Source organism: Mesoplodon bidens, assembly GCF_964165515.1.
Source record: "Mesoplodon bidens genome assembly, chromosome: 20".
Taxonomy (NCBI): Eukaryota; Metazoa; Chordata; class Mammalia; order Artiodactyla; family Ziphiidae; genus Mesoplodon; species Mesoplodon bidens.
Genome location: NC_138181.1, coordinates 7,071,767 through 7,094,583, shown reverse-complemented (window position 1 = coordinate 7,094,583; position 22,817 = coordinate 7,071,767). Strand labels below are relative to the sequence as shown.

The window sequence follows — 22,817 nt, the reverse complement described above, 5'->3', positions numbered from 1 at the left end:
CATCCAACTCTGCTGCACTCGTGCCTTTCTATTTGAACACGTTCTTCCAGGGATGGTGTACTAGGCAGGTGTTTCAGAGCTTCCAGGCAGTATTTGAACATTGTAAAGAAGATGCTGGTCCGTGTCTTCATTCCTGGCAAGCTATTATATTAGGCTTGTCAGAATCAAGGGAAGGGAAGAAGAGAAATCTGTGAAATAGTGTTAAGATGGGAGTTACGGGAGAAAAAAAAAACTTGCATTTTTAAGATAGTCTTTGTTGAAGATGCAAGGAGGTTAGTAGCATGGCGATAACCTGAAGTCAACCATCAGGAGCCCTTGTGTGGGAACCTGCATGGCGACCAGATGTCCTGCGTTTTCCAGGACGACGCCTTCCTTTATTGAAACCTGTTGTTAGATTATGCTTGGTTGCCTGGTTTAGATTTCAGGGGTTGCATTCCACTTAAGGACTAACGGGAAAATTCTGGAGAATGTTTTTTATTTACTCATGCATAGTGATACAGAAACCATGAGCAGCCGGGCAAAGTAGCTCCTCCTCAGTAATTTATTATGGGGTTTCTCTTCTATCTTTGGCTTTTAATTAAGATTTTTGAGCATTATCTTATCTTCCAAGCAGTACACTCTTTGAAAAGATCTGGTCTACCACGTTCTGATGGTACAACATTTTGGTTTACACACAGATCATCTGATTTCAGTGGGATTTGTTTTTCTACGTAGATTACTCGGAATGCTTCATGTCAGAATTTTTAGGAAAGTACTGGGTGAGGCCCTCTTCCTAGCCTGGCTCATCCCCTGACATGACAGGGGTTGCAGCCTGCAGTGAAGCGGTGGGACGTGAGGTACCCAGGGCAGCTGGAGACATCAGTATACTTGTAATCGCTCTATTCAGATCTGGCAGGCCAAGTTTCTGTTTGACTCCAGTAAATCAGGCGAGAGTATGCAGCTCTCCCAGGCCCAATCGCTGGTCTCCTCCTTGCACCCAGGTGCGGTTTAGTGGCGTCAGCCTCAGGTCCACAGCTGAGAAGCTGACGGGGGTCTGGAGGGGCTGACAGTGGGCAGGGGAGCCCCTCCAGACCCTGCACCCGCAGTAGCCATGACAAGGGCATCGCTTCCTACTGAGCTTTTTATTAGAGCTGTCTCCTGAGACTTCGCAGCATAAGTAAATCAGAAGGTTTGAGGTCTAGTTAACTAGCTAGACCTAATAGTCAGACAGACAAGGAAAGCGCTTTGAGCATAGAAGGTCTTTCCTGTCACTTAGAGGCACTGATAAAGTACCAGCTTTGTTCTGATTTATGACAGTTCTCTTCCTCAGAACACTTTTTGAAAAGCAGTTAAAATAGAAAGGCTCTCCAGAATGCTTTTATTATGATTGGGCAGTGTTTTGAGGGGGTTTTTGTATGCCTCATCAACCCCCTGCTGTGAACTCTGAGATCATGATTAAATGGTATTTATACGCTGCAAAAGCATAACTCTTAAAATTAAAATTTAAGATAACAAATGTGCTTTTATCCCTATGCCTACATAACCCCACTAAAATGACAGTAGAACTCATAGATCTTCAAGGACACAGAGAACGAGACAGATTCCCTCAAAGATGTCAACAAAATTCAAAAGATGGAAAGACTTGTTAACCGCAGAGAGAGCTGAAACTCAGGTTCCTGCAGACCTGGAAGCCCATAGAACACAGGAAAGGCGTAGGAATCAGAGTCACTGGCTACCTCTGAGGGCAGTGAGTCAAAACAGAACAATCCCTTAAGTCCTTTAAAATTGGTAACTGGACCCTCTAGACGCCTTGCCCTGCTTTGCAGAGCCTAGTGACCATATCCCCCATCTTCTGCAGCTCCTCTCAGAGACTTTGGACTTAGGAAATCAGGCTCAGTTGAGGCCAGCAGTGGGATTCCCACATTGAAAATAGGTGGGTTAAGTGAAAAGTACACACATTTCACAATGGGCAGTCTCTTCTCTCCTCTCCCATCTTACTTGAAGTTACTGGAAGAAGAGAAGGCATGGTGTCCAGTACACAGAAATCTAATAGCAGAGAGTCAGAGGGGAACCCCAGGATGATAGTAAAGGGGAAGCCCCAGAACAGCAGCTCTGCAGGAGATAGAAACTGACCAGTTTGTTTGTTTATTATTTTGGTTGTTTTGGGTCTTAGTTGCGGCGTGCGGGCTCTTTGTTGACAGCGCGCAGGCTTCTCTAGTTGCAACGTGCTGGCTCCAGAGCGCACAGGTCAGTAGTTGTGGTGTGCAGGAGAAACTGACCAGTTCAGATTGGAGTGGGAGAATAGAGGATTCCAAGGATGCTTCCAGCAGTGTCACTGAGAGAATATGTCAAGTGTTGGACCATATGGAGAGGAGATTCCCTGTGTGGTGATGGATTAGAGATAGGCTCTTAGAAAATGAAGTCAACAACAACAAAATGAGGTCATGGTTAACATTGGGAAAAACAAAAAGTTCATAAAGAAGCAACTGTGGCCTCCTGCACACATAGCTCAGCAGTGAATTCCATCTGCCTCGTCATAACAAGGTAGGCACTGAACATTGATGCACCTCTAAATTGTGATTGTGATATAATTTTAGTGGGAGGATCGGGAGTGGAGGGGGGAGTAAGAGCATACTGTGTGTGTGTGTGTGAGAGAGAGAGAGAGAGAGATGGATGGAGAGAGAGGGGGAGAGAGAGAAGGAGGGAGAGAGAGAAGGAGAGAGAGAGATAAGTGCTCTTTTCCAGAGCTCCACAGTTGAAAGTCAGTAGTTCATACTGAAAATAGAAAAAAAAAAAAAAAAAGGAGTTGAAAGAGGTTAGCTCTGGATAACAAAAATCTGAAGTAAATAAATCAAAGGATTGTTATTCACTACATGCCTTTTAGTAATTTTGATTATGAAAATGATAAATGTATTCCTTTGATAAAAGTTTAAAAATGAACAACAAGGAAAATGGACAACACATGAGACTGGAATAATTTCCATTGACTAGAATGGTTTGTGTATCTTAACTTTGTGTTTATCAAATACCAAATAATAGGGACTTCTGTTTTAAAAATTTCATCTTTTCTCAGACACCGTATTCTAGCAGCTATAGGACTAGACCGTGTTCTGCTGCTGGTTGCTGTCAAAGTTTTCAGTCTATAGTGAAAATGTTAGTAAAGGTATGGTCCTTTCTTGGGAAACGGTGCTTTGTCCTGAGGTTGTCCTTGTTAATTATTTTGTTGGAATGATGGCAGTAGAAGGTAGTGTTTTGTTTTAATTTATTTCCTCACTTGACAAAATGGAAATCTGGCAGTTCTAGGTGGGTTCCCAAACCTCTTTTCAAAATTTTCCTATTTGTGAAATCGCAAAGCCTGGTAACCACTGGATTAGATTATTTAATTTGGCTGTATTGATTGTTTTGGATGAAATCTGTTTCCATTTGGTTTGTCTTCATTACTTTGTCTAATGCATGGAAATGACAGAGAACAAATGCCATGCCTGATGTTCTCTCTAAATGTCAGAGTCCCCCAGGAATCATTTTTATAAGCCATTTATAAAAAGAACTCTGCATGTTACTCAGCAAGCAGTTTTTTAACTGTGTACATTAACTTTATCATCATGTGCATAATCATTAAATATAATTGATCATTTTCTCAGGTGTTTAAAAACTTACTGCATGTAATTTACAAGGTCATTTGGAATTTATGTTTTCTTTATGTACTAAAATTATGAAGCTTCCTTTATTATGGTATGTGCCTGCCACTTCCCAACAAGCAAGGCTTACAACAAGAGGGTCTAATAACAGATATGGCAAGTACAATCCAGAATCTTCTTTGAAAATATTGGTTATTGTTATATTTTTCAAAAGTATGGCCCAGCTATCCAAATCCAGACAAGTTTTTGATAGATAAATCAGAGGATTCGCGTATAAGAATTAAAAGCAAAATCAGGAGATAGCTATGAAGGCAATGAATTTGAAAATCATGATGCTTATGCAGGTCAGAGAATAGTTACATACGCTGAAGAATACTTCGGAAGTTAACCTTAATTCTTATGGAAGAAGGTGGTGATTTACTAAGACTATCATTACATTAACTTTTTCCAAGTTATCAGGCTCTAACGATTGCTACATTAAATCACATCTGCATAATGTTTTTGGACATTAGTTTTTAATGCCCACATTTGTTTGAAGATGCAGATCTTCTCAGAATATATGTTGTAATCTTTCCATTGGTACTTCAGTGAATTCCTCTTCTACCTGAGCTACATATCCTCTTCCCAGGAGGGTTTTGACGCAGTCACAGCAAGTCCATCTTGGGAAGGACAAGAGATGTAAAGCAGTGAATAAAAACCTGGGCTCTCTGTGCTCCGCAACGGGAGAGGCCACAGCAGTGAGAGGCCCATGTACCACAAAAAAATAAATAAATAAAAGGTAAAAACCTGGGCTCTGGAGGCAGATGGTCCTATGCGTGAGTTCCAGTTTTGCCACTGCAACTCTGTCACCAGGGAGAGTTGCCAGATTTAGCAAATAAAAATACAAAACACCCAGTTAAACTTGAATGTCAGGTAAGTAATAAATAATGTTTAGTATAAGTATGCCTCATGCAAAGTTTGGGAGGTAATACCTATGCTTGAAAAAAGTTAGCCATTGTTTATCTGAAGTTCACATTTAACTGGCCTCCTGCATTTGATCTGGTACCCTACAACCTGCAGCAAGTAACAATCTGCCTACTCTATAGCTTTGAGATCAGTGAGATGGACTAAGTCATACTTATTTCATAGGTTGTAGAGAGTTAAATGAAATAGTAGATATAAGTGCTCAGCATGTAGCAGCTCAATAAATGTCACCTGTATGGATAGTATCTTCTCAGTTGTCAGACACCCAGCCTGGCATGTCCTAAAGTGGGACTGTAGCTGCGAACCGTTTTAGCCGTCCAGGTTGGAGTTCTCTTGGGAGAATAGTATACTAGTCTGAGTGGTCAGAGACGTGTACTCCTATTGTTGTAGGTTTTGGAGGGAGAATTACATAACAGATTCAAGCTCCTCTGCCCTGAAGTGAAGACAGGAAGTGAAAGCCTAGATTTTTCAAGGGAAAAAAAGTCAAGGAAAAAAAGTGAAGGAAAAAATTTAAAAGGCTTTGGAATCAAACTGCCTGTGATTCCTTTTTGAGATCTCCCACCTAATAACACTCTCTTTACCCTCTCTGCACCCTCAGTTTCCTCATCTGTAAAATGGGAATAATACCCATGAGTGGTGGTGAACAATGTCATACATGTACAGGTCCCGGCACTTGTTAACTACTCAGTAAATGTTAGTTGTTGGCATATTTGTCTATAATGCCAAACTGCCAATTTGATTCAAAATAAGTGATTCTCCCCAGGCCCAGCATGCTTGGCATAGGGAATGGAATGGATGGATTCTGGATGTTTACTTCAAGTGTCCTGTAAAGTCTTGAGTAGAACAAGCATGGACTGTATGTAACAATAGTACCTTTCATTCACGTGTTGCTTTACAAAGTACAGATGTTTTCATACTGACAGTTTGATTTCATCCTCACGATTCTGTGAGGTAGATTATTGTTATCTTTACCGATGAAGGAACCAAAGGCTAGTGTTAGTGGCCTAAAGTCACACAGCTGATGGAAGGGGCAGGTTTGATACAAGTGAACTGATTTCTAGTCCACTGTTCTTTGTTCTGTGCTCTGGCCTCCCTGATGGGAGTCATGGTGTCATGGTGTCAGGGTCATCATCACCGAGGTCCTTGTCTTCTCAACACCTGTTTCTTTAAAACATGCCGTGATCAAGACAATTTATGAGGTATGGTGGGGACTAAAGAGAGGGAGAGTCTTGATCACATGTGTGAGGAGTTTAAAATAAAGTATCTAGATTTTTAGTTGAAGAAGTAAAGCATTTATGGTGTGGTAAACATTCAAATAGTACAGAAGGTTATCCATGGAAAATTCTCTCTCCCACTCCATTCCCCCAGTTGCCTTCTACAAAGGAAATCTCAGCAGTGGTTTCTTCTGTATCCTTTCAGAGATGTAGTGAGAGCAAACATAGATACATTTTGTCCACAAGGTGGGAACATACTAAACAGACTGTTTTGCACCTTACTTTTCCCCTTTGACTGCATATTCTAATATAGCTACCCCAGTTTTAGCTTAAATGACTTTAAATACTAATGGAGAGCAATCTGTCTCTGGTGCCACTGTTGGAACTGTCTTACCCAATTTTTTATCTGTGCTTGAGGTGTGTGAAAATGGGCCATTCTTCTCCCACAATTTAGGAAAATGGTCTGATACATCCCCAGTCTGCACTGCCCCCCCCCCACCAAGCCCGGTAACACCACCCCTCACCAGACACCGCCAGTCTCACTGCAGCTTCCCGTGCTCTCTTCCAATCCTTTCTCCACTTGGTGGCCAGGGCGACCTTGAAGTACATGAATTAGAGCAGGTCACTCTACTGCTAAAATCCTCCAGTGGTTGCCCAACACACGCGGAAGTAACCCTTGTTTTCTGGTCAAAAACCCTGTGTGACGTGTTTACCTCTTTGTCCTTGTCAGGAGCCACGCCTCAGGCCGCTGTGCTCTAGCCATGTTGGCCTTGTTTGTTTCTCAGACCCACCAGGCTCAGTTATGCCAGGAGCTCTTTCCCTTTCCCTTCCTGTGGCTGTTGCTTCCACGCTAAATTTCCTTGCAGAGAGGCTTTTTCAACCATCCAGTCTAAAGCTACTTTTTGAGTTATTGTTACCTTATTTTAATTACCTTATAATAATTATTTGGTAGCCTACCAGAAAATGACAGAATAATCTTTATTTGTTTTCTTATTCTTTTACGGCCTTTCTACCCCCACTAAATCTAAGTTCTATGCCTGTGTTGTTCACCGCTGGGCTTTCAATGCCTGTATGAGTACCTGACAACCTGCCCACCTGACAGGTAGTCGAGACTCAGTTGACTGAACGTATGAATGAATGAGTGAATAGTTTTAAGAGATTTATTTATACAATACTGTTACAGTTGTTACAACTGTTATGTTATACTATACTGTTCATATCACAAACGTGAACTAGTCTTCTAATAGTTATAAAAAATACTATTCTGTATAAATACTTATACTGTATACAATACTATTATAGAAAAAAATGCAATCTTATCATTGTTTAGTAGTTATAAAAAATACTTTCCCCTGACCTCTCAGCATATGTTAGGATAAAATATTTGTTGTGGCTACTGTATGCTAGAGCAATGCAGTGAGTCAAGCAGGCATGCCACATAGGCAGTTGGAGCATGCAGGTAGGTGACAGAGATGCATGACAGGTTAAAGGGGAATGGGATGACTGACCGTCAGCACAGGTATGCTGTTTTCTCACGTAAGAACTCAGGATCGTGGATATCTTTCCTTGTGAAAACATTACTTTTAAATAAACTAAATAACAAGTCCTGAGCTGATATAACAGAAAGTCCTGAGCTGATATAACAGAAAGTAAAAGGCGAAGAAATGGAAGAATCTGAATAGCATTGTTTGTTTTTAAATTTGTAAACTAGCATCTAGTAAGTTTTTAACAACAAAGCACTTATTGAAGTTGTAAAATCTATTGCTCAATCTATGTTAACTTAAAACATTTTATATATACTGTATATATACTATTTTATAGTATGTTATATATGTCAGCATTGCATCAGGATTAGGGCAGACTTTACAAGCACAGACTTTGGCTTCAGACAGACCTGTCTTTAGATCCCCAGCTCTGCGCTATGACCTTTGGCAGATTACTTAACCTTTATGAGCATTAGGTATGTCATTTCTAAAGCAGGGATAATGATACCTCATTCATACAGTTGCTGTGAGGACTCAGTGAGATTAAATAGAAATAACTCTCTTAGCACGATGCCTCACGTAGTGTGGCCTCATAGATGGCTATATTATTATCTATCATCAGTGGAATATCAGCCATTGAGAAATGGCTAGAGCATCCTCACAGAGTTAGAGAAATCTCATCAAGTGAAACATCCAATATTCAGAAGTGTTAAGTCTCTACATCATAAACCAGGAAGTTTTGCTGTATCTGTTCTCTATTTGGGATTCTCATTGTTCTTTCCTGACAGTTTTCTGATAACTTCATTCTAATCAGAATTTCAATGCTGATGTCCTGTTGGATAACAGATGTGTTTAGTTTGGCCCACAGTGGGGGGTTTTTTTGTTTGTTTTTGTTGCTCTTTTTGTTGCCACACTTGAAAATTTGTGAGCCTTGAGTAATTTGTACTTCTAGCTACTTCTGAAAAATAATAAGAGCTAGCCATAGTGAATCCTCATTCCCACCTGGTTGAAATCAGGCTACAGCTGAGTGTCACCCACCCCTCTAGATCGGGCTTTCTCTAATTCCCAAGAGTATCTCCCTGGCTACTGTACTCAGCTATGTTACCTGCTTGCTGATGAGTCTTAGTCAGTTTTTTGATATTGAACCAGCATTTAGACTTGATATTCAAATCAACTCATTAGGATATGTTTACAGGGTTTTTTTAAGTTGAGGTATAATTGACATATAACATTATGTTAGTTTCAGCATACAACATAATGATTTGATCTTTGTATACATTATGAAATGATCACCCCATAAGTCTAGTTAACACCCATCACCTTACATAGTTACAAAAAATTTTTTTCTTGTGATGTGGACTTTTAAGATCTTTGTTAACAACTTTCAAATATGCAGCACAGTATTGTTAACTATAGTCACCATGCTGCACATTACATCCCCATGACTTATTTATCTTATGATTGGAAGGTTGTACCTTTTAACCCCCTTTGCTCATTTCTCCCACTCCCCCATCCCTACCCCACCCCTCTGGCAACCCCACCAATCTTTTCTCTATATGAGCTTGGGGTTTTTGTGTGTTTTTTGTTTTAGATTCCACGTATATGAGATCACATGGTATTTATCTTTTCCTTCTGACCTGTTTCACTTCGCATAACACTCAGAAGCTTCATCCATCTTATTGCACATGGCGAGATTTCATTTTTTAATGGGTGAATAATTTTCCTCTGTGTGTGTGTGTATGTGTGTATATGTGTACGTGTGTGTATGTGTGTGTGCGTGTATGTGTGTGGAGGGAGAGAGAGAGAGAGAGAGAGAGAGAGAGGGAGAAAGCAGTTTATCCATTCATGGACACGTACATTGTTTCCATATCTTGGATATTATAAATAAAATAATGCTGCAGTGCACGTAGGAGTCCATATGTCTTTTCAGTATATGTTAAAATTAGCGTTTTTGTTTCCTTCAGTAAATACCCAGAAGTGGGACTGCAGGGTCATATGGCAGTTCTAGTTTTAATTTCTGTGAGAAACTCCATACTGTTCTCCATAGTGGCTGCACCAATTTACATTCCCACCAACAGTGCACAGGGGGTCCCTTTTCTCCACATCCTGGCCAACACTTGGTATTTCTTGTCTTTTTGATAACAGCCATTCTGACAGGTGTGAAGTGATGTCTCATTGTGGTTTTGATTTGCATTTCCTTGATGATTAGTGATGTTGAGTATATTTTCATTTGCCTGTTGGCCATCTGTATGTCTTCTTTGAAAAAATGTCTCTTCAGATCCCTTGCCCATATTTTAATTGAGTTGTTTGTTTGTTTTTTGTGATCAAGTTGTTTGAGTTCTTTGTATATTTTGGATATTAACCCCTTATCAGACATTGTTTGCAAATACTTCTCTCATTCAGTTCATTGCTTTTTCATTCTGTTGATGATTTCCTTTTCTGTGCAGAAGCTTTTTAGTTTGAGCAGTCTCACTTATTTATTTTTGCTTTTGTTGCCTTTGCTTTTTGTGCAAATCCAAAAACTCATCACCAAGACCAGTGTCAAGGAGTTTACTGCCTATGTTTTCTTCTAGGAGTTTTATGGTTTCAGGTCTTACATTCAACTCTTTAATCCATTTTGAGTTAAATTTTGTATATGGTGTAAGATAGTGGTCCAGTTCCATTCTTTTGCATGTGGCTGATCAGTTTTCCCTAACACCATTTATTGAAGAGACTGCCCTTTCCCTGTTGTATAGTCAGGGCTCCTTTGTCATAAATCAATTGACCATATATGTGTGGACTTATTTCTGGCTCTCTCTTCTGTTCCATTGATCTGCATGTCTGTTTTTATGTCACTATCATACTGTTTTGATTACTATAGTTTTGTAATATATTTTGAAATCAGGGAGTGTAATGCCTCTAGCTTTTTTTGTCCTTTCTCAAAATTGCTTTTGCTATCCGGGGTCTTTTGTGCCTCCACACAAAGTTTAGGATTGTTTTCTTCTATTTCTGTGAAAATAATGCCACTGGAATTTTGATAGGGAGTGCATTGAATCTGTAGATTGCTTTGGGTAATATAGGACATTTCAATGATATTAATTCTTCCAATCCATGAACACAGAATATCTTTCCATTTATTTGGTCATCTTCAATGTTTTTCATCAGTGTCTTATAATTTTCAGTGCATAGGTTTTTCACTTCCTTTATTAAATTTATTCCTAGGTATTTTATTCTTGTTGATGAAATTATAAGTGGGATTGCTTTCTTCATTTCTGTTTCTGATAGTTCATTATTAGTGTATAGAAATCAACAGATTTCTGTATATTGATTTCATATCCTGCAACTTAATTGAATTTTTAAGTTAGTTTTACAAGTTTTTTTTGTGGAGTCTTTAAGTTTTTCTATACATAATATCATGTCATCTCCAAATAGTGACAACTTTACTTCTTCTTTTCCAATTTGAATGCCTTTTATTTCCCCCTCTTGCCTAATTGCTCTGGCCAGGACTTCCAATACTATGTTGAATAAAAGCAGTGAGAATGGGCATCCTTGTCTTGTTCCTGACATTAGAGCAAAAGCTTTCAGTTTTTTAATGTAAATTGATGCAGGCACTTTGGGTGTTAGCTGTGGGCTTGTCATATATGGCTTTTATTGTGTTGAGGGATATGTTTACAGTATTAACAAGGAGAAAAAATTTCTTTCTACTTAAGTTTTTGCTCAAAAAGGAGCTTAGTACAAATATCAAATCATTATGTTGTGCACCTGAACCTAATATAATGTTATATGTCAATTATGCCTCAATTTAGAAAAAGGAACTTAGTGGCTATTTTGTATTTAAATACATTTACATTTTGAATAATGTTATTTGAACTAGCATAGTTAAGAAAGTTTCCTTAAGACACAGCAGCCAGTCAAATGGAAGGTAATCATAAGGTGTAGGAAATGCAGTTTAGGAGGAATACGCTCTGTAGAAATACTCATGACACCTTATTGACCAATTCTACCCTCAGAATGAATGAAATGAAAGAATATGTGTGTGTGTGTGTGTGTGTGTGTGTGTGTGTGTGTATATGTAATAGTTTGTAGTACTGTGTCAGCATAAATGGTAATAAAGGGAACATTTTTGTTCCCTTTAAGGTTTGGTTGAGTGCACCTCCAGAGCTGCTCACCAAATCTTTTGGTAGGTGTGCGTATTTAGTATTATCTTTGGCTGCATCTTCCCCCCTTTGGTGATAAGGAAGGGTGGTTCCTATTTTAGCTCACAAAGATATATTTGACAGTAGGCAATCAGGCGAGCCCCACTTGCTGTTCCTCCCCCTTAGGGAGTCAGTCTTCCTCAATCTTTCCCTTTTTCATTTTTTTCATATGCAGTTTAAAAATTAATTTTATTTTCTAATTTATAGAGTCATACCTGGGATTTGGGAGCAGATAGTGATGCTACTAATCAATAACTATGGGGAAAAATAAGTGAGGGACACAGGAAAAGGGAGTAGGGACTAGGGAAAGAACTAGTTTGAGAGTTTGACCAGGTGATTTCTGAGATCCTTTTGAAGTAGAATCATAGAATGGTAGATCTGGAAGGGGGTCAAAAAAGGTAACCTTATACAACCCTCTTATAGCACATAGTTAGAAAATGAAAACCATGTAAATGGAATTATTTGTCTTGAAAGGGCAAGTTCGTGATTGACGAACCCCCTCCTTCCCTCAAATTCTTAGATCCTGAGACTGGATCTGTTCTCTCTTCTATTAAATATTTCTCTAAAAATTACTTGTAATATGATGTCACATATTAGATACTATGTGTGAAAGTGTCTTGCACATTGATGGCAGGAAGTAAAAAGTTGATTCTGCTAGCTAATTCTCCATTAGGTCAAGTTCAGTCAGGATTAGCAGTACGTTTTGTTATCCTTACATAAGAGGCCCCTGAAGGCAGAGTGGATTCTTCTACACCTAGCATAATGCCACTGTGACCTATAGATGTACTCACAAGTGTTTGTTATGTGATGAATCATGCATATTAATTGTACTTCAGATTCCCTTTCAGTAAGGTGAGTGCTTTTATGTTATTGTGGTATCTGTTATGGTTTGGCATTGGCTCATCTCTGCAGTAGAGTCAGACACTTAATGGTTAGATGTTTCTGCCATTGCTGGCTGGGTTTGTAAGTGCGCCACAACATGTGGTAAGTTAACGCTCCAGGACATAGATTTTGACTCTGTTTACATGGTGACTGGATCCAAAAAATAGATCTGACTATAGATGTGAGAAAAAGCTAAACTCAGAATAAGTTATTTATATTGAGCATGCTTTTGTCACCCTGAATGAGAGCTAAAGAGAGGAATGCCTGCAAGGTTGCTTGTTAATATGTGTTCTTTAATGTCGTGTTCTTTAAACTTGGGTACATGGAAATTTTCCACTGGGTACGGGAATCAGTTTCCAGAAACTCATCCTTTATATGTTCTTCTCCCTAAAATGGATCTACCTATGAATACCCTTGTGGTCAGAGTTTCAGGCTCTTTATCCTTTTTTACTTCTGCTTGACAATTGCCTTCTGCCACTTAAGAAAAAGAAAAAAAGAAGGCGGCGGCACAGTTCTCACCCATAACTTTATTTGGTGTGTTGCATGGGTGTAGCAACTTCCACGGGTAGAGGGGCAAACAAAGAGTCAATTCTAAATATTAGTTTTAGGGAAGCCCTCTTTAATGAGGGAGTAATGCAGTTTCTCAATATTATTTTAAGGTATAGGGAAGAAAATAAAAGTTGAGGGCCATTGCTTTAAGATATTTTGAGTTTTTCTAACCAATTTGAAATTCATATGGTAACTAGATTTATTAATTTTTAACCAATGTCTTTTTCAAACACAGTCTTTCTCAGATAACATTTTCCAGATTTAGTTCTATACTCAGAAGTCTGCTTGATCTGAATATCTGCATGAACCAGCATTGCACTTGAACAAGATAGCCATGGTGTTGATGGTGTCATAATTCTTGGGTACAAATTTCACTGTGGTCACTGTCAGTCTCACGAAGGGAACCTGGAAGTTGTGTTATCCCCTATACTTTTCATAGTAATTCAAGGAGCACAGAGAAAGAAAAATCATTGGAGTTGAGAGATGATTGAACAAAAATACACGAATTTCATAGATTCCAAATGTGGTTCTGGAGAGAAAGAGACTCATGGTTACCCAATGCATGGTAATAGGGACTTCAGAGAACCGTGTGTGGGCTGTCAAAGATGGTGCTAAGCCTTGAATAAAATTGCATTTTATCATCTCGATGAGAAGCAATTAAAAGTTGAAGACCAAAGACTTAAAAGTAAATTTAGACCAAGATACCGCGACCTCTGTAATTTAAGCAAGTTACTTTGCTTTCTTATTCTTAAACATGATGAACTTCAACTCTGAGGAATCATTCTGCCCTCTTTAGTCTCAGTGGAGGTATTTGATTATTGTCTAGCTCCTGGGTTAAGTTGCAGGAATTTCAGTTAGCAGAAGACAGGTAACCTCACAAAGCAGTGATTTTTAACCAAAGGTTTGTATCAGAGTTATGTGTGGATCATTTGGAAATATTCATGTTTAGGTTCCTAATCTGTGAATCTGATTCAGTAGATCTGGGATGGCACTCTGATCAATATTTTAAAAAGTTCATTGGCTGATTCTGGCACATACCCTCATACTTTAGTTGAGAGCACTCTGGTAGACAACAGTGTTTTACCTGGGGACTGACTCTGGAAAAGTTTCTAGAAATCAACCTGTGGGTATGATCATTCTTTATTCAGATATCTGTCTTCCATTTATACCTCGTGTGTTAATTTCCTAGGGCTGCTGCAACAAATTACCACAAACTTGGTGTTCTAAAACAACAGGGATTTATTGTCTCACAACTTTGGGGGCCAGACGTCTGAAATCAAGGTGTGGACAGTGCTGCGCTCGTCTAGAGGGTCTAGGAGAGAATCTCTTCCTTGGTTCTTCCAACCTCTGGTGGTTGCCAGCATTCCTTGGTTTGTGTCTGTATCACGTCAATTTCTCTGTCCTTCTTCGTGTTACCTTCTCTTCTGTCTTTGTTAAATCTCCCTCTGCTGCCTTCTTATAGAGACACCACTCAGCCCAGATATTCTCTCCCATTCAAGATCATTAACTTAATTCTGTTTGCAAACTTTTTGTGGAATGCAGAAACATTTGCAGGTTCTGGGGTTTAGGACCTGGATATCTTTTGGGGGTCCATTATTTAGCCTGAGACAGCTGGGTATCACCTCACTGCATATAATTTATATGGGCTGCTCTGGCCCATTGAGATTGATTTGGTCCCTTTCCCCACTTGTCTCCAGCTACCAATTCATGGCCACAGGGAAATGGAAGCCTTCTGTGACAGTGTTTACCACAAATCTTGCTTTCTTGGACCTAGGTCAGCTAACCCCTCACATAGCTAGAGATAAATTATTTTACTAAGCTGTCGAATACACCTCCAATTTCAGCCATTTGTATGGCACATACCTTTGGTCATAAGTGGAGTGGGAGTATACGATCAGTGCAGCAAACCCTCATCCTCCCTGACGGAGGCATCCCAAGCATGTGTCCCAGCAACGGTGGCTCTTGTTTCAAGCTCATCTTTAAGAAGAGAATATCACAGTGACCAGCATTACGTGACTCGATTCCAGGAGAGGCACAAGCCTTCTTCCCTTTCACGTGAGCCTTGACCTAAGCCAGGCATTTACGATGCTGTCAAGTTTGGTTTTAGGAGAGAGAATGTAGTTAGCTCTAGTTAGCTGATAGGAAAGAATTTAGTTACTTGAAAGGATAGAATGTAGTTAGTTGAATGTAGTCACTTGATTTCTGAGAGAAATGTAATTTCTGAGTCACACTTTATGAAAACTAGCTATAGCACCTTGAGAGAATTTTTTAAACACGGGGCTTCATCTTCCCCATCTACAAAAGGAAGAATTTATTTCATGACCTCTAAGGCCCCTTTCAGCTCTGAAATTCCGTTTTGTTGTTTCTTGAGTTTTAACAATTTCTCCTAAAAACATTATTACTAAAAGGCTTGTTCTTGTGCCATTAGTAGGCAGGTGCAAGATTGGTAGTAAAGATGATTTTAACCTGGAGCTTCCTTGATTGTGTGGTAGAAATATATGTAAAAGTATTTTGAATGGAACAATTGATTGAAAAATTTTGGCATTCCTAGGATTCTGACTTGGGAATGTTTTATATCACCATAAACTACCCATCCTTGGGCTTTATGTGTAGTACTTCTGTACTCCAGAAATTAAATGTTTTATATCAATGGGGTTTACTAAGATTGAGAGTACACTTTCACTATTAAGCCTTCATGTACTAGTTAGTTCCTTTTTATGGAGTTTGTGATGCTTTGTGACACATGAATCTGAGCTTCACAGGAGTTCACATGGGCCAAAGATAAACCCTCAGTTTCAGCCACATTTAAGGGATAAGATGAGGAAGATATGAGTAAGGAGAAGGACTGTCAAAGGAGATAGGAGAAAATTCAGGAAACTATGTATTGTGTCACAGAAAATAAGGAAGAATATATTCAGTATTTGAGAGTGTTCAGTGCTGCTGAAGGTGAAGAGATACAGAACACTAGAGTGGCCTTGAACGAGGAAAGCTGATGAATTTCTTGTGATAAGTTTTAATGGAGGAACAGGGATGGAAACTACATTGAAGAGAATAGATCAAGCGGAGATAAGAATTGCTGAAACTTCTCTCAGGAGAGGTTCTGAGGAACAAAGGGTAGCAACTAAATTGCAGAGATGGGGTTTGGAGAGACGTGCACAGGTTTGAAAGCTGGTAGAGAGGAGCAGGTAAAGGAAGAGCTGTTACCCCAGAAAGGGAAGGTCAGGACCTGTGTTAGAGGCTTAGCCTGGCAGGCGTGGGACACTCCTTCCCTTCCTGTCAGAAAGGAGGAAAGAACAGATGCCCATGCGGATACATTTTAGGGAAAATGTCAAAAAAGTTAAAGGAGGCTCATGAATGAATGCTCTGCGGAAGTGTGAGATGTTAGTGTGTACTGTTCTCTATTAATGTTGAATTAGTCGCCTACCAGGAGCTCAGGAGGACTGCACTTGGGGCCAGTCAGTGCCACCCCTCTGTAGTAGATGCCCCAGCCCCCTTGACTGCAGGGAAGGGCCGAATCATAACTCCTCATCTCCCAGGCACATGGATTGATCAGTGGGGAGGACAGGTGGCCTACATCATACCAATTGGAATCTTTTCAAACTGGAGCTGGGAGAAAAGAACTGTGGGTTTCTCTTATTGAGAGATACAAAGATGTGGATGGGTGCTGTTGATATGGACATGTTTATTGTTTCTTGTGTAGCAAAGAAACAGGGAGTGGGGATGTTTAGGATGGAAAGAGAAGAGTTGAGAGGAGAGGGGGCAGAGTTTATGTTTTTTTCCCAATTTTATTGAGAAATGGTTGACAAGGGGGCAGAGTTTTAAATTCTTGTGTCCCTGTGGCCAGCTCCATCTGGATCTTTTTTATGGTTTGGCTACATAAACGTTAGGTCCCCCTTACCCTTAAGGTAGAGTTTAGATTTTTGAATTTGAAGCTAAAGAAATCTTAGCTAATATAATGTGAAGTCAGAATAGGATTGGTCAAGAGTTACAGTGTTTCTTTTCAGGTACAACAGAAAGGCCATGGGACAAAGGAGTGGAAAGTACCATCAAGACTGGTTGAGGTGATGGGCTGCCTGGGAAAGGATGTGAGGACTCTTGGCTGGGGATGAGGGGGAATCAAGGGACTTCAGTTCCTAACGAAGTGAAGTAGATACAAGGGTAGGCAGTTGTGATCAGGGTATATGAGTGTTGGATGCATTTGCAAAGCAAATTTTCCTTTTTTAAGAGAAATAATGGACTATCGTAAAGCACTAAAAAGATTCATGAGAATCCCTTTGTAATTTTTTCATTGAAAAGGATAAGGATAGCCTCCCCTGTTTAGATTTGTTGCATTATCATTTACACAAAGAGGACTTGACCTACAATATAGCAAGTTTGTTGAATTTTACAAGACCCTTTATAATAGAGTTTGTTGTGTGATGTGCAGCTGACAGGGTAGCAAGAATCTTATCATTTGAAACTCAGTTCTTTCTTCAAGAAAATATTCTCACAGGCAAAAAATTTGAAAAAAAATTGATCTAGAGCAGAATTGAATTTATTGGAAAATTTCTAGTTGCTTAGATATCATTTTCTACCTTTATGAACAGATAGTTTTTTTATCTTTACCATATTGTTAAATTACTCTGGTTAGTATTGAGTGTGATAGTGTATAAAGGACCTTTAAGGGTCTGTCTCTTCTGAAAAGCCCACTATTACTTGTGGGTTCAGGACGGCTCCTACAAGTAATAGAATTCATGTACAGACACTTATCAGCAAGAGTCTCCTGAGGCTGGAGCTAGACATTGACGCTGCACTTCTGTACATGCAGACTCAAGAGACATTAGCTATATAATAGGTTGTCCTGGTTCTTGAGTGAATTTGAGTTCTTCGAAAAGAACCTCCAATTTATAGCATGGTCTTTGTGCCTTGATTTACCCCTTATTTTCTTTTGATGTTTTACCATTTCTGTATTTGAGGACACGTTTTACCATACCCTGATAATGATGAAATGTGTCCTAAATTTATTAGCTCCCCTAATTATACAGTAGGTAAACTGACAACTGTAGCCACACTGAAGAACTCCCATGGAGTCTGTCAAGACACTGGCTAAGGACACAGGTATCGCATCTTAAATAATATAAAATCTGTAACTAAGCATCTTTGTCCTGAATTGGCACGTGCTTTGCTAGAAAGGGCGTTCACTACCTGGGTGCAGTCTTTCTGATCACACGCATGTAGACTGCCTCTCACACTTAGAAGATAGATCTACAAGGCAGTTCTGCCTCTGCTGTGCTGTGCTGTGCTGCCTGGGAAACGTTATGAACTTACGATTTCCTCATGTGGAAGATGAGGGGCTGGATGGCATCTGGTCCCCTTTTTCCCATCTCAGAGTGAATGAGATGAGTCTCATAAGTCCAAATCCTTCTTTAAAGAAAAATGTTCCAACTGCATCATGTTATTAGACACATAGTCCTCTCTTCAACGCAATTTGCTGTTTTGGTTTTATATCTTAGAGATGCACTTGTGTTTTCTTTATAACATCTCACTCAAAAGTAAGAAACTAGAGGTGTAGGTAGCATTTTCTTGGATTAGCTGTAGTGGAACAACGTGATTACAAGGAGCTTACACGTGACGCCAGAGCTGGGAGGTGTGGTGGGGCAGGCTTCTGCTGCCTGGACGGAGCCTTGAAGGCTCCAAGGAAGCTTTCTGTCTGCTGCACCACCACACCCGCCAGTGCGACACTCACCAACTGTAAAGCAGAGTCAGGAGGTGGGACCCATAAAAGCTGCTTAATCCATTCCTCTGTCCATGGACACCTAGCTTGCTTCTGGGACCTGGCTATTGTGAATAGTGCTGCAGTGAACACTGGGGTGCATGTGGCTTTTTTTTTAAATTTTTTTTAACATCTCTATTGTAGTATAATTGCTTTACAATGGTGTGTTAGTTTCTGCTGTATAACAAAATGAATCAGCTATATGTATACATATATCCCCATATCCCCTCCCTCTTGCGTCTCCCTCCCCCCTCCCTATCCCACCCCTCTAGGTGGTCACAGAGCACTGAGCTGATCTCCCTGTGCTATGCAGCTGCTTCCCACTAGCTAGCTATTTTACATTTGGTAGTGTATATAAGTCCATGCCACTCTCTCACTTCATCCCAGCGTACCCTTCCCCCTCCCCATGTCCTCAAGTCCATTCTCTACATCTGCATCTTTATTCCTGTCCTGCCCCTAGGGTCTTCAGAACCATTTTTTTTCTTTAGATTCCATATATATGTGTTAGCATACAGTATTTGTTTTTCTCTTTCTGACTTACTTGACTCTGTATGACAGACTCTAGGTCCATCCACCTCACTACAAATAACTCAATTTCGTTTCTTTTTATGGCTGAGTAATATTCCATTGTGTATATGTGCCATATCTTCTTCATCCATTCATCTGTCGGTGGACATTTAGGTTGCTTCCATGTCCTGGCTATTGTAAATAGTGCTGCAGTAAACATTTTGGTACATGACTCTTTCTGAATTATGGTTTTCTCAGGGTATATGCCCAGTAGTGGGATTGCTGGGTCATATGGTAGTTCTATTTTTAGTTTTTTAAGGAACCTCCATAGTGTTCTCCATAGTGGCTGTATCAATTTACGTTCTCACCAACAGTGCAAGAGGGTTCCCTTTTCTCCACACCCTCTCCAGCATTTAATGTTTGTAGATTTTTTGATGATGGCCATTCTGATACAATGGAATATTACTCAGCCATAAAAAGAATGAAATTGGGTCACTTGTAGAGACGTGGATGGACCTAGAGACTGTCATACAGAGTGAAGTCAGAAGGAGAAAAACAAATATCGTATATTAACGCATATATGTGGAATCTAAAAGAGTGGTACAGATGAACCTATTTGCAAAGCAGAAATAGAGACACAGATGTAGAAAACAAACATATGGGCCCCAAGGGCGGGAAAGGGAGGGTGGGATGAATTGGGAGATTGAGGTTGACATATATACACTACTGTGTACAAAATAGGTAACTAATGAGAATCTGCTGTATAGCACAGGGAACTCAGTGCTCTGTGGTGATCTAAATGGGAAGGAAACCCAACAAAGAGGGCATATACATGTACATATAGCTGATTCACTTGACTGTATAGCAGAAACTAACACACCATTGTAAAGCAACTTTACCCCAATAAAAAAACAAAACAAAACAAAAAGCTGTTTAAGTCATTGGTATAGAAACTCTGAAATTATTCTGATAGTTTCCCATAATTGGGCTTTAGTCTCCCTTCCATGTATCTTACTCATTAAGTTGTTATGAAAACAGTTATATTTATTCCATTAATGAAAAGGTATGAATATTGAAATTTCCAAAGCAATGAAACTATAAGACCATATTTTGAATAAGAAAAATAGAGTACATGGTCTCATTTTAATCATGTGGTAAAATGTAGTACAGTGTTGTGTGTCTTACAAATGACATTTTTTACTTCATGAAAAGTCTCTCTCTTTCGCAGAGGTCTACCTGCCCTGTGCTCCTTAGCCTCACCTGTGTTTTCTTCATTTCTGCAGTACCAATAGCATGACCCACAAGGGCCCTGGGAGTTGCTTGCTGACTCACTCAAGCCTTTTGGCTTTGGTCATTTGCTGAACGCAAAATGTGAAACAGGATGGAAAGAATAATTCCACCTTGTTTTCTCTCTTTACAGGCTCTGTACAACTCAATCAAGAATGAGAAGCTTGAATGGGCCGTGTAAGTATGCTGCATGTCAGCCATTTAGTAAATGAACTACTTGCTCTTTTCTTACTGCCTTTCTTTGTGCCTTAGCAGTGACCCTGGAGAAGGGTTAATTGCACCGACTGTTCTCATTTTACACCAATGTCTTACCTACTTTGTATAAGACACATAAACCCTGAGTATCCCATGTCTCTTTCTTGGTACCCAGCATGCTCCTATTCTTATTTTAAGCTGTTTGCTATGCCTGTATGCAATCAATTATCCTTTTATAAAAAATAGCATTCAAAAAGAAAATATGATAAAATTACATAAATTCCAGAATCTAACACAGATGATTTGGGTACCATACACTTATTCTGATTATCTCCTTCTTATCATTATAGCAAGGTTTTCTAATCCTGTTTCCTGTGACACTAATTATACCAGGATATTGATAGATGAGCTTGAGAAATGATGGATTAAATGAAGCTAATTTTTTTTTTTTAACTGAAGAACTTGCAGGAGCTTGTACAGTGCTGAGGTTTATTGTCAATCTGTAAGAGAGAAATAGAATTTGCAATGTTTCCTGAACCCATTTTGACAGTAAAATGTAAGGTTTCAAGGTACATACTTTGGGGGAGATAGTATTACAGATAAATTATAACTAACTCTATGTAGACCAAGAAAACCACCCTTGTTAAATTTCTACTGATCAATATAGCAGTTAAGAATTTAATTTTTTAGAAATTGTTAGATCAGAATCTTTACTAAATTTTTAATCAAGTTATCAAGAAATTAGGGCAAAATATGTTTTTTAATTAGAACTACATGTGAATTTTATTTTTGATTTTCACTGATATTAAGCTTTCATAAATATTTTTCTGACATGTTACCTAACATAGCCATCTACAGTGAACTTAGGTTTACAAATCATAACGTGGGGGAATAAATCTTATTCTTTCATAATGCACACTGCGGAAAAATGGTTTACCAGTTGACTAGATCTTACATATAACATGCTAGAATGAATTAAAAAATATCAATACCACTTAAATTGTTTCACTAATTGTAAGGGAATGTGGTACTATTTTAAATTGGGGATTCAAAATTTGAGACTGTATTATTTGCAAGTATATGTGATGGTCTATGTTTCTGTGTATGTATATCACCAGACTCAAGTAAAGATAGTGTATGATTTCAAGGAAAACTCATTAAAATTAATATGAATTCATGGCCTGAGGTCCAAAGCGATTATTTTTGGACTTATTTATCATGAGTGAAAGTGAGTTTCCTAGAAAAATTTCATAAATGATATACTTAGACCCTTGCTGAAATATTAAAGGCGTATCTTGACCTGTGCAGGATGTCTACTCTAGAAAAAATTAATAGAATGAAATAATTATAAATATATTCACATTGTGAGGGAGAATATTTTGATGATTCTTTTATAAATTTATTTTAAAAACAAATAAATATACTCCTGAGGATCTGTTTTGTAAATCTAGTTTTTGATATATTGAATTTGCTACATTAGGTTTTATTTACACTCATGTATAGTGGCAATTCGGTATAAGAAAGCTTTATCTTGGGCCCTATCCATGGGTGAGGGTGGATATTTACCCAAGAACTGGATTCTTCTTTGGCCCTCTTGTCAGGTCAACAGGGCATTGTGTTCAAGAGCCCAGATTTCAAGAGTAAGACAGATTTGGGTTTGAATTCGAGCTCTGCTGTGTACCAGCTGGACCACTGGCCATGTGATCCTTGAGGCCTCAGTTTCCTCTTCAGGATGACACTGTGAAATATTCTAAAACAATAAGCATAAAAGCAAGTTACCTCTCAAATGGTAACTAATATTGTAGCTTTTAAAGGTCTGATTTCTATTTTATTTGTCATTTTCCTTTTTATTTCTCTCTTGTTCATATGCTTTCCTATCCACATTTATTCATCACCTACCAAGGATAAGGCAATTTATCATATAATTAACTTTCTTCACGTATAAAATGAAGCGATTGGAAGAAATTATCACAGCTGTCCTTTTCAGTTTTAATATTCTGTGAATTTTGAAATGTTAATGACGTATTAGTATTTCTCAAGCTGGCTCCTTGTCTAGATACACTGCTGTATCTAGAGGATATAAAACAAAAAGGGTTTATGGGTCAGTGTGATGGACTCTTTGAATTTCTTCAGTAGATAAAGGGCCAATATCCTAACCTTTTTGATCCCTGAGTCCTGTTTTGATCATGAAA

The 22,817-nt window shown here is 39.0% G+C and overlaps 1 protein-coding gene across 10 annotated transcripts in view; it reads left to right on the top strand.

Moving 5' to 3' along the window:
• The window catches only part of PSD3 (pleckstrin and Sec7 domain containing 3), a 559,242-nt gene that overhangs the window by 383,520 nt on the left and 152,905 nt on the right, over window positions 1-22,817 (top strand). For all 10 annotated transcript variants that reach the window (XM_081221103.1, XM_081221102.1, XM_081221100.1 and 7 more), the window contains one exon: window positions 20,564-20,607. In XM_081221103.1, coding sequence (XP_081077229.1) covers window positions 20,564-20,607 — 44 coding nt within the window. The remainder of the gene's footprint in view (window positions 1-20,563; window positions 20,608-22,817) is intronic.